Consider the following 15256-nt stretch of genomic DNA (forward strand, 5'->3'; position numbering starts at 1 on the left):
TGAGAGAATGTTTAGCTTTAGGTTTTACCTGTCTTATTAAGATCCTGGAGATGCTTACATTTAGAATTTAAGTGGTAGATTTCCCACATAAGAATTCAGTAATTGTTTGTATACAAGTGTTTACAATTTCAACAAAGGTGAAAATTACTCAAAGATATTGAAAGGGAAGGAAGGAGAGGGAAGACTCTACCTACCCACTTTAAAATACACTGGCATGGCCAGTAAGGATACAACTGTATGAGACTGTCACTTTCTTTAACATCCCAAACTTGAGATGTTAGCTACATGAAGCTGTTATCTAGTACATCACTTTCTTATCTCAACTTTCAGAACAGACCTCCTTCTGGAGGAAGTCACAACAGGAGTCTTGCTGAAAGAACCAGTGGCGTGTACTTTCTTTGTGCCCGTAAGAACAAGAAGGCTAAAATGAGCATGCATGCCCAATTTAACGAGGAATTAGAATCTAGATGGCATCTGCCTTATCACAAGTATATTATATAAGCCAACAACAGGCTTCTTCAAGCTCCTCTGAAAGCTTCTTAAACGCATTAATTTTAAGTCTAGGAAAACTTCAAACAGATTATTCAGAGGTAAGCGTTTCCCAAGAAAGTCATACCCAGTAGTCGTAGAAATACTGACTGCACTCCAAGAGCAAACGAGCGCTGTTTGTCTGGCACACACCTGTAAACAAGATTTCCAGTTTAAGACTTGGTAAACAAGTTTTAACTGTTCCCTCAGTAAATGTTTTGTCTTAATATACCCTTTTAGCCTGTTAACTGCAGAAGGTTTTAGAAATAAGGCGTGCAGAACAAGTGACCAAGCAACTTCAAGAGGTTTTTTTAATAAGAGACAGAAGCAACTCCTACAGCTCATCAAGGAACTTAATGTTGAACTAGTTAAATAAAAACCCAGCTTACCAGCAGCACCCGGATAGACTGCTGATCATTTTTTCCCCACAGAACAACCAAGGATTTAAGGACAATGCTAGAATGCGGTCCTGAGCTACTGTTCCTAAAGAAGCAGTACGTGAATTGAGACTAGGCTTCGGCACAGCACAAGGTGTTGTATTTCCCATAACCTTTACATGCAGTCACCTGGTCTTACAGTCAAATCAGTTCTGGCCCATGATATACAAATATAATGGTTTAATAACTATCAGAATATACCTCCTTATGTCCTACCCATTTCTTTCAGATATTTCTTCAGCAACACACATTTTATTGTGCCAACTTCTTAAAAATACTACCATTAAGATTAAATATAACTTAATTTATACAATTTGGTTTCAGCACTGTTTACTTTAATAAAGCATATCATTGAAGCACTGTTAGTGCAAAGAAGATGGTATTTAAACATTCAAGAGTTAGTCCCTCATGCTGAAGTACGTAGGAGTATTAGCCATAGAAAAACATCCCAGATCAGCAGTTATCAGCAGTCACTGTTAGGAACCCCCTACCAAGTAGAGGAAGGAGAATGAGTTTTGCATATTGTGGGTGATGATTTCTAGAACCAGAACACTGTCAAACACACGTGGGTTTGCACTTGAAGTTGCACAAAAAATAGGCCTGTTGAAGATAAACATATAACGTAGTAACTTCTCACATTTAAATTAGCTTTTACATATCTAAAGTGCTGTACAGTTCTCTCTCCCATAAAAACTGTTCCACCATTTCAGCTGAAGTGTACAAGGATTCAAAATATTGCTTAGAATTACCTAAATAAAACTGTGTCAACTCAGTTCTGAAGATAATGCAATACCACATATTACTTTCCTCCCACACTAATACTAATACAAGCTGTTAATTCCAGATTTACACCAAATCTGAACAGGAGGCTACCACAAGGCACTGTTGAAGTGTATCACTCCCCACCCCACAACCACCCCTAGAAAGTTGCAGGAGGAGCACGTAACCACACACCCTTCCAAAGCATCAGGTGTACAGAGCATCTAGAAGCATTAGAACTACAAGTCAGATCTCAACGTACAGTGAGACAGCTCTACTTTCAGAATGAAGACAATGTATTAAAAAGAAGTGTATCTAACATTCACATCTGAGTGATTTGAAAGGCAGCCAAACCACGGGTTAACAGCCAGACATAAAATGTGACAGCATACATTAATGACTACCATGCATACAACACCAGTGTCACATGAAAAGCAGTCTACAGTTCTTGACCATCTACAATTTTGCATGTCAGAACTCTGAACTGAGGAATCAAAGGCTGAGAATGCAAAACTGACTGCTATTTCGTTCTTTCTTTGGCACAATCTGAAATCCTGGTACTACTGGTACACAGGCTAGTTGAATGTTTTCTTCAAGCACATGGCATATTTATTCCTTCTTGCTTTGACTACAACAATCAAGAGTGCTCCCATAAAAGAGTATTTAGCTACAGGTAGGAAAATTCTAACAGTATCTACTAACCGAGTGTAATTACAGAGATAGCGAACAGTGGTACTGCTTCAAGTACTGCCTGCTTATTAGACAAAGGAAATCCCTTGCACATTGATTTAAGTCCACATTCCAAAGTAAAACAAGTTAGAGTATTTCACTGATCTCAGTTTCCACAAGAATGCTACTTACATCTCAGCCCAAAAACCATACCTGAGAATAGCCACAGTTGTTGGAGTAACAGCCATAAATGTAAAAACAACAGCAAAAAAGAAGGTGCTCAGGAACAATGGTAGGAGTTTGCATTGGGTTTGACATTTCCCAGGGACAGCTTCATAGAGAAAATCTTCTGAACCATTTTTACTTTTCGGTTTCCCAATGCAGGAACAGTTGTGGTAAGTCTAAAAATAGTTCAGAAAACAAAATTCAGTTTTAATGACACTAAGTGACATAAATATTTTTAAAACCACTTCAACAGAACGTTATTCAGCTCACCTCAGAAAAACTACTCTACTTTTAACACACGAGCAGGAAATAATGCTTTATTGAGCAGGTGAAAAAATGGGATAGTTTTATGCCCTTTGTTTAAACCCAGCCAAGCTTGTTTTCAAAGGAAAAAAACTGTCTGTGAAGTCTTCACAGCAAATATGTAGTCTCCCTCATTTTCTTCTACATAACACCTTCTCATTTAGCATTGCCATTTTCCGATATAAAAAGTCCCCAGAGGCATCCCCCAGTTAAGCCTGACTACCTTTAAGATCCTCCCACACCACTGCTCAAAGAGTTTGTTGTACCAGTACAGACAAGCACAGAAGGTCCCTCAGTTCCAGGCAGGCTTCCTAAGATACCAGCCACTTCCACAGCTTTACCATTCCTGCATCAAGGCCAACTGACATCCAGGGTTTGGAAACTCACAGAAGCAGTTTGCAATGCATGCAGTAAATCTTTCATTATTCTTAAAGATCTAGATAAGAACTGCAGTTAGTGTCAAAGCAGTTGTTAATTCCTACTCTGATGTCAATTCCATTCAAGTACATTGAGATTTAACGTGTTTTAAGCATTAGAAAGTTTAGTAGAAGCATCATTTGCAACACGACTGCACAAGTGCCCTCTTTGCCTCAGTCTTCACTTTCAAGGGCACAAGCCATACCCCCCGAGTCACAGAAGGTAAGGGCAGGGATTGGGAGAATGGACAGCCACCCATGGTCAGTGAGGATCAGGTTCGGAAGCACCAACAGAACATGGAGGAGCACAAGTCCATGGGACCTGATGGAATACATCCGTGGATCCTGAAAGAACTGGCGGATGATGTTGAGAAAACTCCATCCGTCATAACTGAAAAGTCATGGCAGTCTGGTGAAGTTCCCACTGATGGGAAACATAATTTTAAAGATGGGAAACATAATCCCCATCTTTAAAAAGGGGGGAAAAAAAAAAAGATCCAGGAAACTACAGGCCAGTCAGTCTCACCTCTGGGCCTGACAAGATTATGGAGCAGATCCTCCTGGAAACCATGCTGAGGTACACAGAGAATGAGGAGGTGATTGTTGACAGCCAACAGGGCGTCACCAAGGGCCTGACAAATACGGTGGCCTTCTACAATGGGGTCACAAGCTGAGTGGATAAAGGAAGAGCAACTGATGTCATTTACCTGGACTTGTGCAAAGTGTTCAACACCATCCCACATGACATCCTTGTCTCTAAATTAGAGATGCATGGATTTGACAGATGCACCAGTCAGTGGATAAAACATTGGCTGGATGGTCGCACTCAGAGTGGTGGTCAACGGCTCAATGTCTGAGTGGAGATGGGTGACAAAGTGGCATTCCTCAGGGGTTAGTACTGCCTAACATCTTGTCAGTGACACAGATGGTGGGATCGAGTGCACCCTCAGCAAGTTTGCTGACAATGCCAGGCTGTGTGGTGCGGTTGACACCCTGGAAGGAAGGGATGCCATCCAGAGGGACCTGGACAGGCTGGAGAGGTGGGTCACTGCCAGCCTCATGGAGTTCAACAAGGCCAAGTGCAAGGTCCTGCACCTGGGTTAGGGCAATCCCAAGCACAAGGACAGGCTGGGTGGAGAATGGATGGAGAGCAGCCCTGAGAAGGACTTGGGGGTACTGGTGGATGAAAAGCTGAACATGAGCTGGCAGTGTGCGCTGGCAGCCCAGAAAGCCAACCGTATCCTGGGCTGTTTCCTGAGCAGTGTGTCTGGCAGGCTGGGGCGGGATTCTCCCCCTCTAGGTAGGATCTCATGAGATCCTACCGAAAGTACTGTGTCCAGCTCTGCATCCCTCAACAGCAGAAGGATATCAACTGGTTGGAGTGAGTCCAGAGGAGGCCACGAAGATGCTCAGAGGGCTGGAGCCCCTCTGCTATGGGGACAGGCTGAGAGAGTTGGGCTTGTTCAGCCTGGAGAAGAGAAGGCTCCGGGGAGACCTTATAGCACCTTCCAGTACCTGAAGGGGCTACAAGGAAGTTGAGAGGGGACTTTTTACACGGGCCTGTAGTGACAGGACAAGGGGTAATGGGTTTAAACTTGTAAGGCATGTATTTAGGTTGGATATCAGGAAGAAGCACTGGAACAGGTTGCCCAGAGAAGCTGTGGATGCCCCACCCCTGGAAGTGTTCAAGGCCAGGCTGGATGAGGCTTTGAGCAACCTGGTCTAGTGGAAGGTGTCCCTGCCCATGGCAGGGGCGTTGGAACTGGATGATCTTTAAGGTCCCTTCCAACCCTAATCATTCGGTGATTCTGCAATTCTAAGAGAGACACATACTGTGACTGACCAATAAACCCTCAAAATTGAAGGTTCAGTTGAGATGGGGAAAGGTGATGTGGCCATGAAGCTCACAGAACACCACAGGCTGTCAGTGACCACAGCTGTTGCAAAGAAACCTATGCAGAAGAACACTTACGTTATTTGAGTGGATTGAGTAGTGGTATAAATGTTTCTCCCTGTATTCATTAAGAGAGTGTGAAAGTCTCCTCAAGTTAAGCCAGACCAGCATGGGAGGAGTGGGGCTCACCCTAAGGGACTCTAAAAAGCCAGACTAGTCAAAGAATTTCAGTAAGAGAAATGGGCTTGAACGGGTTTCAAGCCACAGCAACTGGAGAGGCCCAGCATTGTGATAGTGAGCATGTTAAAAGAAACTGGTAATGGGAATTAATGAGAATCACTTTGGTACTGTGACTGAACTGTGTATCACAGTCACTGTATTCTAAGTGCAAGTTACATTTGTATTTTGCTTTCAGTACATTTTGTACCAGTCTGCTAAATCAGAAGTCCTGTGTAACATCAACTATCAAGTAAATCTGGTATTAAACACTACACCCTTCACAAGTAGAATATCTAAAACCACCTGGTCAGAGAGCACTGGACACTGATGCATATCAATGCTCACTATCTTCAGCTGTGTTTCCAATCCACACCAACTTTTCTTGTAGTAACTACCACTTAGATTCAGAAATACTGCAATTTCCTTCCATACTACAGCAAGAATGGGTTGGATAAAGAATGCATTTTTCAGGACAACAGAACAGATTATGCCATCATAGCATAAAGTACCTTTTTTGTGTCGTTATAAAGATGTGATGTACATCCTGCGAAACAGGGAGAAAAGTACTGGACTTGATCTCTGCCACAAACTGGGTAGTACACAGAGTGCAAACATCTGCAGTTGGCATTGCATGGTGCTGTTAAGTTATATAGCATGCCTGTTCTGAAAGGTAAAAGTTAAAGTTACTTAAAACCATCAGATATCTAAGTAAGTAATTCAGTATTTAGAGGATAATAAATTTAAAAATACTCAATTTGAGTGCATAAATCATCCATTTGTTTAAAAATAAGCCATGTCCCTAGTAGTTACAAGTCTAGAAGGAATTCCCATTTATTCTGTACCTAATTTTTGTGCTATTATTACTTCCACAGATTATTCCTCCAATTTCCATTCACAGACCAGAAGAAATACTGTGCCTCAACCCAATTCTTGTCACATGTCATCTATTCCCTCCTAAGCATTTATACACTTGATTTTGTTCAATTTATTTTTAAGAAAAAATGCAACAAGATTAAAAGCAATGCTTAGTGTTTTTTCTACCGATCATATTCCAAGGTATTTTTTCATGTTTTGGATTCAAGAGCAGTTGCAAGCACACTCCTTTTTTCTGGTTTTAAATATGCTACACATACTGTCAGTAGTTTAAATATTATACTGTAAACTGAAAGTTCCAGATTCATTACTTAAAAGGCATGTTTCTTCAAGAGAATTTAAGATGGTCACAAATACTATAAGGAAAAATAGTTTATCTAGAAAATAAGCTGATTACTTATACCAAATTCAAACAGCACATGGAATTCATTTGGTTGTAGGGCAGCTGAACTTTAGTAAGTAACATAAGTTCATTCATAGAAGAATCAAAGTTAGTTTGCTCCAGCTGAATGCACTGCAGTGCACCATAAACAAATCCACTAATCACAAGTTTGTCCATACATTGCCTTTTCAGCTTATCAGGCAAGTCAAACCTAGAAGTATTTAATCAGTACAGAAGCAACATTTGTCCTGTTCACATGTGCAGACAGTATCTCTTCCCTTATCTACAGAGGAACTGCACCTTTAGTTATGCATAGTCAGAGAAAGATATTAAAATATATAAGAAATACAATTTAGTGTACTTAGTTTGTTATGACATGGAACTTATTGTTCTAACAGCACTTTTCTAAAGAAGCCTAACAGATGAGGCCATTAAATAGTCTTTAAAGATCTATAGGTTGGGTATTTTTTCACAGGAAAATAAAACAAGGACTCCCAGAGCCTCGTGGGAATGAAGAGAACTCAGAAATAGTCATGGCATTACTGTTTGTTCATGTTTTCAAGGAAATACTGGGCAAGAGAATCTGGCAAAACCAATTATTTAAGTGTTTACTAGATGAAGTAAACCATATAAGTTCTGCTTCTAGCCTAATTAAGTAACAGTTACTACAAACAATATACCTTGTTCATTAACATCTGAACTCAAAAGGGCTCCTGTATTCATATAGTTCTGGTACTGAACTTACAAGCGTTTCCCCCATCCCTCAACCTCCAGGCTATTTTTTAATAGAGAAAATGTTTTCCACAAAGGATTTGCTCAAAATCTGTTGTAAAATTTCTTCACCAAAAAAACCCCACCCAAACCCAACTCTGCATCAATTTCCAAGTCAATTCTCAGAGTACTCATAACTCTTTCAGGAGCATTTGTGCGATAGCCTAAGCAGGAGCCAGACACTTGGTTATTCTTCCACAAGATTGTAGATTTGTTAAAGCTACTACTACATACTTTAGTTGCTTATTCCTACATGAAAGTACTTTAATATCTGGCACTATATTAGTGCCAGTAACTATTCTGATGCAGGTATCATGCAACAAACTGTAGTCCAACATGTAACAATGAATTAGATAAGACTGAACCCTTTTCTATAACGGATAGTGAGTGGAGAGTGGTATTTCAGGATTGGTTAACCCCACCTTGCTGTAGATAAGAGGTCTTCAGCAACAGTTAAGCTACCTAATCACCACAGTTACACAAAAAACTATTAACTACACATTAACTGCATTTAACTTAATGACTAAAATCAATTCACCTGTACCTTTTGCCAGCTGCTCACTGTCACAGGACCTGGTGTAAATATCTGGATAGCTTCACATACTACTTTCTATACAACATTCAGTAGTCAATTGCTACATACAGATTCTTTTGCTCAGTATGTAACTATAAAATTCTCACAAGCCAAGTCTGTATACCAGTTTTCACAGTTCTGAAGTGCCCACAGTCATCATCTTACGTGTTTTCAGACACTGAAGCCAAGCCATGTTTTAAGTGTCAAATGTCAACACTGGCCTTTGAATATACTGTCAATTAACAGAGCAAGTTGTAAAGATGAAATCAGAATGAGACAGTTACTTAGGACTTAAGGACTTTTCCTCCCCTGCCCCAGTGCATAAGTTTGGTTTATTCTTTTTGGATATCTTCTGGAAAATGACACATAAATGAATGGTTAAGGTACCATCATGGCATTAAATTTCTACACCATTAGAGAACTGGAAGCCTGACTGCCTTCAGCCACTACTGCCTCCAAGTCCTTTGAATCTCTGTTCCATTAACCTAAGGTTATCTATTTTACCTAAATGAGAACTCAAATATCTGGTTAGTCTTTCATGCCATTTTTAGGGAAATATTGACAAATATTACAAAGTTATGTCAGTGGTTTCCTTAAAGGCCCTAGGGAAATTAGGAGCCTTTATACCTCAGGATATTTGTGGACTTAGTTGTCCCCATGAGTAATATGTGATTTTCTTGTGTTCTTTTGTTTGCTCTATGTTCATTGTAAGTCAAAGTGTTAAATATCAAGCAAAGAAACCATATAAGCCTAACTGTTGATTAGATGTTTATAATTTTTTCCTAGAAGTATTCCCAAATTGCATGAGCATTAGAGGCTACAAATGCCACTTTCCCCCCCTGCACCCATCTTCCACATTTTCATAGTACACTTCAAGCTGTGGTGTCAGTGAAGTGCAAAGATCCTCTTCCCCATCCTATTTAGGTTCAAATGCCTTTTTATGCATTATGCATAACTTACAGATTCTGCTTTTGTACAAAACAGTATTCCTAACCCTTCTCTAAAGCAGGTAATTTGGGGAAAAGAATAAAAAAAAAAGAATTGGTGAGTTATTCACCCAGTTGCACAGCATGCTGCTCATCTTTATGATTTTTTTTCAGGAGGCAGCTAGCAGTCCCTAGCTACCCACCTACCAGTGTTATTTTGCACAACAGCATCTGGCTCTTGGGCTGGCCCTCAAACAGCAGGAGTTGCCTCTGGCTCTGTCAATTCATGACAGTAACCAACCACTTGGGAGCACAGCTTTGGCACAATTGGCTGCCTTCTGCCTGCTTTTAAACACTGTTCATGCTACAAAAGTGTGCACTATTTAAAAGTAGAACTGAAATATAATCTTATAGTTAATTCCTCAATAAGGCACGATCAGGCATTTTATACAACATCATGTCTATGGTGGTGATTTGATCACATACATTCAATGTGAGAGTTTTAAAAGTGGACTTAGAAAGCCTCTAAGAATGCTTATACTTGCAGATATTTTTAATTTTGTTTCATGTTTGCTCTCACTTTTCCACTTCTTTTCCCCCAGTGCCAAACTGGTTTCAAAAATGGGTTTAGTTCCCCTATACAGAAAGAACATCCATCCTAGAATTATGACAATTATCACAAATATCTAAAATGAGTTATAGACTGCATTCTCTTCAGGAATGAGAACTGTGTTGCTTAAGGGAAAGAAAAGTACCTATTGTTTAAAGGATTCTTCTCTGTACATTAGCCAAAAATATTCTGAATTACGTTTCAGTTAACTGTGTTACTCCACCCATTTTAGTCTTCAACTTGGGTCACTAAACTATGCTCTCTGTGCATTAAAATTTCTTCCTATATAAAGTCATTTGACCAGAAAATTAAAAAAAAAAAATAAAGAGCCTCTTTTGTAAATGGAAGCTAGATGTGCTAGGGCCTGATGCTACAATAATGTCTTTGTTTTTCTAGGGAAGAATTTGCCATCAGTTTAAGTTGCAGTACACCCCAGTGCCCTCATGAAATTGTTCCTGGGAGGAGTCTGCCATGTGCAACAAACTGCCCATATTTGCATCAAGAGCTGGTTAATAAAACAAGATGCAGAAGACACTACTTCTACAGAGATACAGAAGTCAGCTGAAGTAAATACCATGGTTACTACACCTAGAATGGTGACAGAAGCCCAGATTTTTTGTCGAGCAGGACCAGTCTGCTCAGAACATTTTGCAGGCAGTGTATCGTTACATCTTCTTAATCATCTACTATGTGAAGATTTCAAGAACAAGGCTTTAGAGTTCCACAAAACATTTCAGTTTCATACATCAAGACAAAATATGACATTTTTAAAGGTTTTGCATTCTGTGATGCAGCTTACTTCTTTTAAAAACATTAACACAAAACCCAAGAGTGCATTAAAATATATTTACCCATTATATGTTTCAGAGACACCTGCGAAAGGTTCATTCCCACATTTAGCAAACAAAAACACTGTGTTTAATAGTAAGGCCACTGAACAAGTGCCTATTATGAACTTGATTATGCTTTTGCAATCCATTTTGCACTTGGAAACCAAGATGCCACTTATGATTTGGCCTAGTGCTGCTGCTGGAATTAATACAAGTCCTAGAGGAAAACAAGACACCAGCAATTACACAAAAATGCAAGATATAATTAGCAAAACAATTTTATGTCAAGGAAAAAAATCACTGCAGTTACCTGTATCTCAAGATGCAGTCCATGTGATGTCATTTTGAAACCATCCTAGTCAAATCTGTCAGCATGAGTAATTTATTCTACCTTTACATTATCCTTAGCCTTTCTAGAAGTTTAACTTGTCAGCATAATTTATAGTTGTCCAAAACCCAAGTTCAACACAGCAAAGCTAGATTACTTCAGACTATGACATATTGGGCAGGAATCTCTGAACACGAGTAGGCCACTTCCTCAAAATAGGAAATGCTTTCATTGATTTTATGTTTGTGGGTTTGTTTTTTTCTACATGTCCATGTTCTTTGTTATACACTGGTGATAGGAACGTTTTAATAAACAAGCATAATCACTATTATGCAAGAGACAGCACAAGATACAATAATGCATCTACAGAAAAATTAAACAAGTCTAGATGAGTGGGTTAGTTTTGCTGTCATAGTCCTTAATGTTTTATCTGGAGAACTAATAGTGCAAAGAGGATAAACAGTTGCATATTTTCATATAGCTAATCTACAACACAACACAGGACTCAGCGTAACTTCCACTGACTTGAGACAGTTCAGGTACAGAGGCAGGACTGCGCAGGCCACACACCCACAGTCAAAGGTAGCTTAAATAGTTAACACGGCCATTGGTAACAGAGAGCCGGCCCAACAGTCGGTCAGGTACGGCTAGCTTTCAACATTACTGCAAGCGTTTCTTTAAAGCTGCACATTTGATTAACACTTCCAATATTTTCAACTCAAATTAAAAGAAGTTCAGACAAGGTCTACAGAAAAAAGGAACATTTAATTTTACACCGTACTGCTGATTACTATTTAACAATTATTAAGCATGCATTCCAACATATTCTATGTAACTCTAACTTTGTAGATACTTTGTTTTGAAGCAGTGATGTCTGAACAGTGACAGTACTCTCTAGTATTAGCCAGGGGAGTTAAGTCATACATAAAATCCCTTCCCAAACACACTTCTGTTACAGAAAGCACTTCAACTAGCATATGGTTATCCTACAGTGCTAAACAGCTGAAGTAATTTAGCAGGACATCTTCCAGAAATATTGTGTCATATTGCAAGCATCTGTTGATCTATCTGCCTTGATCTAGCTGCTGTTCTTCAGAAGGAATTGTGTCAGTTAATCATGTGACCATACATAGTGCAGCTCTTCCCCCAGATTCTTCTATTTGTTTCTCCAATACCCCATTCCCCTGTTCTAACCATTACTTCTGCATATCAGACAACAGGAGTAAGTGACAGCGAGCCAACTATAAAAGCAGGTACACAACAGTTTCATAATACATTCAAATTAGTCATTTTACTGTAAGCTATTATGGGCTGTCACGTAACAGAACATCATGGTGGAACTGAAAAACAAAGGCCACATCAACCCCCTACAGAGTAAGCACAGCTTCTTTGCCAGCTGCCCTTCATCTCAATTCTTTTAGTAGGGATTAAGGGTTAATGCTCCTTCAGCTGCTTTAAATGAGGAAAATTAAATGGGGTTTTGCCAAGAATAAGTAAGGAATACATCAGTTTCTGCAGCACACAAAATTCTCATTCTACTTTGAACAATGAGTATCAAGTCTTCTGAACCTACAGACAAGTGGATCTGCACCCTTGCTGAATAAGTACCAGAATTTTCATAGGGCAGGCAAGAATAGTATAAAAATACTGTTTCTGCCGTGAAGACTGCATTTCATATACATATATTCATAAATGTCCTAGACAAAAGCAAGGTGACTATATAAGCTTCCACCTGTCATGTTAAATACATTGTGCTGAAGACCTCATTAAGATTCAAAATTAAAAGCCACATTACCTCCAAGAGTTGATGAAAAACTTGATGTCTTTCCAAACTGATTTTCTATAAACTTTGGTAGAAAGGTGGCAAAGCCAGTGGCAACTAAAGCTTCTGAAGAACTGGCTATTATTAGACTCATAAGCACTGGATTCTTCAGCAGTATCTAGGGGGAAATTAGCATACCTCAGGAATGTTGTACCATGTAAAAGAAGTCACTGTATGTTAAAGCAAATACTCTCATGTGCAAGTTCACCAATATGTTTTTCTTAATGCATATTCATTTTGTCAATGATTAGGAGTGCTAAAGTATCAGTAGCATGGAGACTTCTCTATCAGAACACAGTAAAGCAGCAATTACCTTTCTGAACACATATGTATAAATAATTTCATTTCTCACACTATATCATTTTTTAGTAAAGGCAAGATTTGCTTACCAGAAGAGCCACAGGAAAGTCTTTAAAATTTTTTCCAATATTCTTGGTCTTAACAAGCACCTCACTTCCATCATAATGAGTTTCAGATATTTTTTCAGCCTGTATTTTTGCTGTTCCTACAGATGGGAATATTTATTGACAATGAAAACATTAAATACCTGAGCTCTTAGTCTTAAACTTGGAAAATGCAAAGTGTTTCCTTTCCTTGGAAAACTAGCTCAGACACTGTAAGTCTTCTTGAATGTTTTGTCTGTACAGGTTCAGAAAAAGATCAATAATGTATTGCTTCAGAAGAATTTGGCTGAAAGCAGCATGCTTCCATTGGAAGGCTTTGGATGTAAGAAGATATTATCAGGGATATCCTAAGCATTTCAGACTATCCTGAAGCCCACACAATTTATTTTTTTTAAAATCAGTCTCACATTCTCCTCAGTTCCCTACTTCACTGTTTCTTTTCAGCTATTATTTATCTTTCCCAGATAAGCACAGTAAGTTCCTTTAGATACTCTTCCAAGGGACTTCTAGATAATATCTACCTGAACAGAAATTACATTGAGATTATTCTTAGAAGACTGTTCTGGGATACTTTGATTCATGCTTTATTAGTGCACCCAAAACAATAAGGCAGCAGAGTCGAAGACAACAACACATGAGTTAAGTCAATGGAACTTCCTTATGATTCCTGGAGGGCAATATAGCTGCTTTGCTGCTAGCATCTTCCCAACTTTAACCATCAGCTTCTACACTCCTCCTGTTTCCAGTCCTACTGTACATCATTATGTACACAAGATGCTCTCTCTAGCCCATGTGCCTTGTTTTAAAAGGCTGTGTATTGAAAACTAGGTGTTTACCATCAGGTTTTAGCTAGACAGCTAACTGAGAAACAGACTCAAAGAGGAATCAATCACTCAGTCCAGCAGTCTAGCTCACAAGCATAAAACAAATCTTTTAGTAGCACATTATTGTTAAACATTTACCTGGTAGGTGTTTCGGAAAGCATGAAAAAGGTATTATAAGAAGCCAAATTGCAAAAAAGCATGCAAGAAACGCTATCCACCATGCTCCAAGCCAACGTGGGTCATCTTCATCCAACTTCGTACTAGAAAAATAAATTTGAAAGAATCAAGTTTACCATGCATGAATTCATATCAGAAATTTCAGATGTCAATGAGCTGAAGTTTTTTAATACTTATTAAAAAGAAAGCCTTTCTTGTTTTCTACATATATTAAGTTTACTGTACGCTTGTTTAAAGTACATTCATCAGCTCTATTACAATATTTCCATCTACCAAATGTAGCTTTCAACTCAAATTCGCTGATTTAAATACCACTATTTGGCCCTGATTTCAAGATCCTGTAGCATTACTCAGATACTGAAAAAACTGGTTTTAGAAAGAATCTTAATAATCAATAAGTTATATGAAATCCAATACAGAAGTTCAGAATGTCATTGCATTGATCCAAAGTCCCTAAAACACAGGAAATAAAAGTGTAAATTAAATTGCTGGCTGGGAGAGTAATACAATTTATAACATTATCTTTTGAATACTGGGCTATTATTCAACAGGTAGATTTTCTAGCAAGCTCTTCCCCAGGAAGTATGTAGCAGCATATCCCACCTCAGGGAAACTTTTTGCAGAAGAAATCAATAGTCACAGTCTAACCCTAAATGAGCAACTAATCAAAAAGACAAAGGATTTTTTATTAATCAGCTTTAAAATAGCTAATATCTCAAAAAGCTAGAACTAAGTGTTTTCACTACAGAGAAACTTTCACACACATTGGAGTGACTACTTACTGTGGGAAGTAACTCACTTGGTAGAAGTCCTTGTGAATGCCACTTGTTACCAAGCTAAAAGAAATTACTGAAAATGCAGTGTTTTCCAAACAAAACCCTTCCCCTTGTCACATGGAAAAAAGCTGAAGATTAATAAGAACTATTAGGAAAAGAAAATAAAAGCAAAAGACTAAGTTGTATCTTGCCTTTCTGGGAACTGGATATCAATATAAATATTAAGTAGCTGCCCTCCTAAGACATAGCCAATGGCAGGACCCAGCAGTGACATGGCATAGCCAATTCCTAGAAGAGAAAATACATCAAGTTCAACACACATTTTTAAAGCTTTCTTTTAAAGCTAGAGAGAACTGCTATGATCGCCTGATGCACAGGATTGTCTCCGCACTGAGTGGACAGCCTACTGCCAGAAAGTAAATACATAAAACTGTTAAAAGATAGTCAGGCATGGCTGCTGATCTGATATACAGTAGTTTAACACCTGCAACAGTAAAAAGCAAATTTTT

At 38.8% G+C, this 15256-nt stretch overlaps 1 protein-coding gene across 1 annotated transcript in view; it reads right to left on the reverse strand.

The window, feature by feature from the left end:
- The window catches only part of SLCO4C1 (solute carrier organic anion transporter family, member 4C1), a gene marked incomplete at its 5' end in the record, with an annotated part of 29972 nt that overhangs the window by 2548 nt on the left and 12168 nt on the right, over positions 1-15256 (reverse strand). The window contains 8 exons of the mRNA XM_010146661.1: positions 617-681; positions 2607-2794; positions 5960-6113; positions 10438-10633; positions 12540-12684; positions 12956-13071; positions 13933-14054; positions 14939-15035. Coding sequence (XP_010144963.1) covers positions 617-681; positions 2607-2794; positions 5960-6113; positions 10438-10633; positions 12540-12684; positions 12956-13071; positions 13933-14054; positions 14939-15035 — 1083 coding nt within the window. The remainder of the gene's footprint in view (positions 1-616; positions 682-2606; positions 2795-5959; positions 6114-10437; positions 10634-12539; positions 12685-12955; positions 13072-13932; positions 14055-14938; positions 15036-15256) is intronic.

The sequence above is a fragment of the Eurypyga helias genome, unplaced genomic scaffold (assembly GCF_000690775.1).
Source record: "Eurypyga helias isolate BGI_N326 unplaced genomic scaffold, ASM69077v1 scaffold4212, whole genome shotgun sequence".
NCBI lineage: Eukaryota > Metazoa > Chordata > Aves > Eurypygiformes > Eurypygidae > Eurypyga > Eurypyga helias.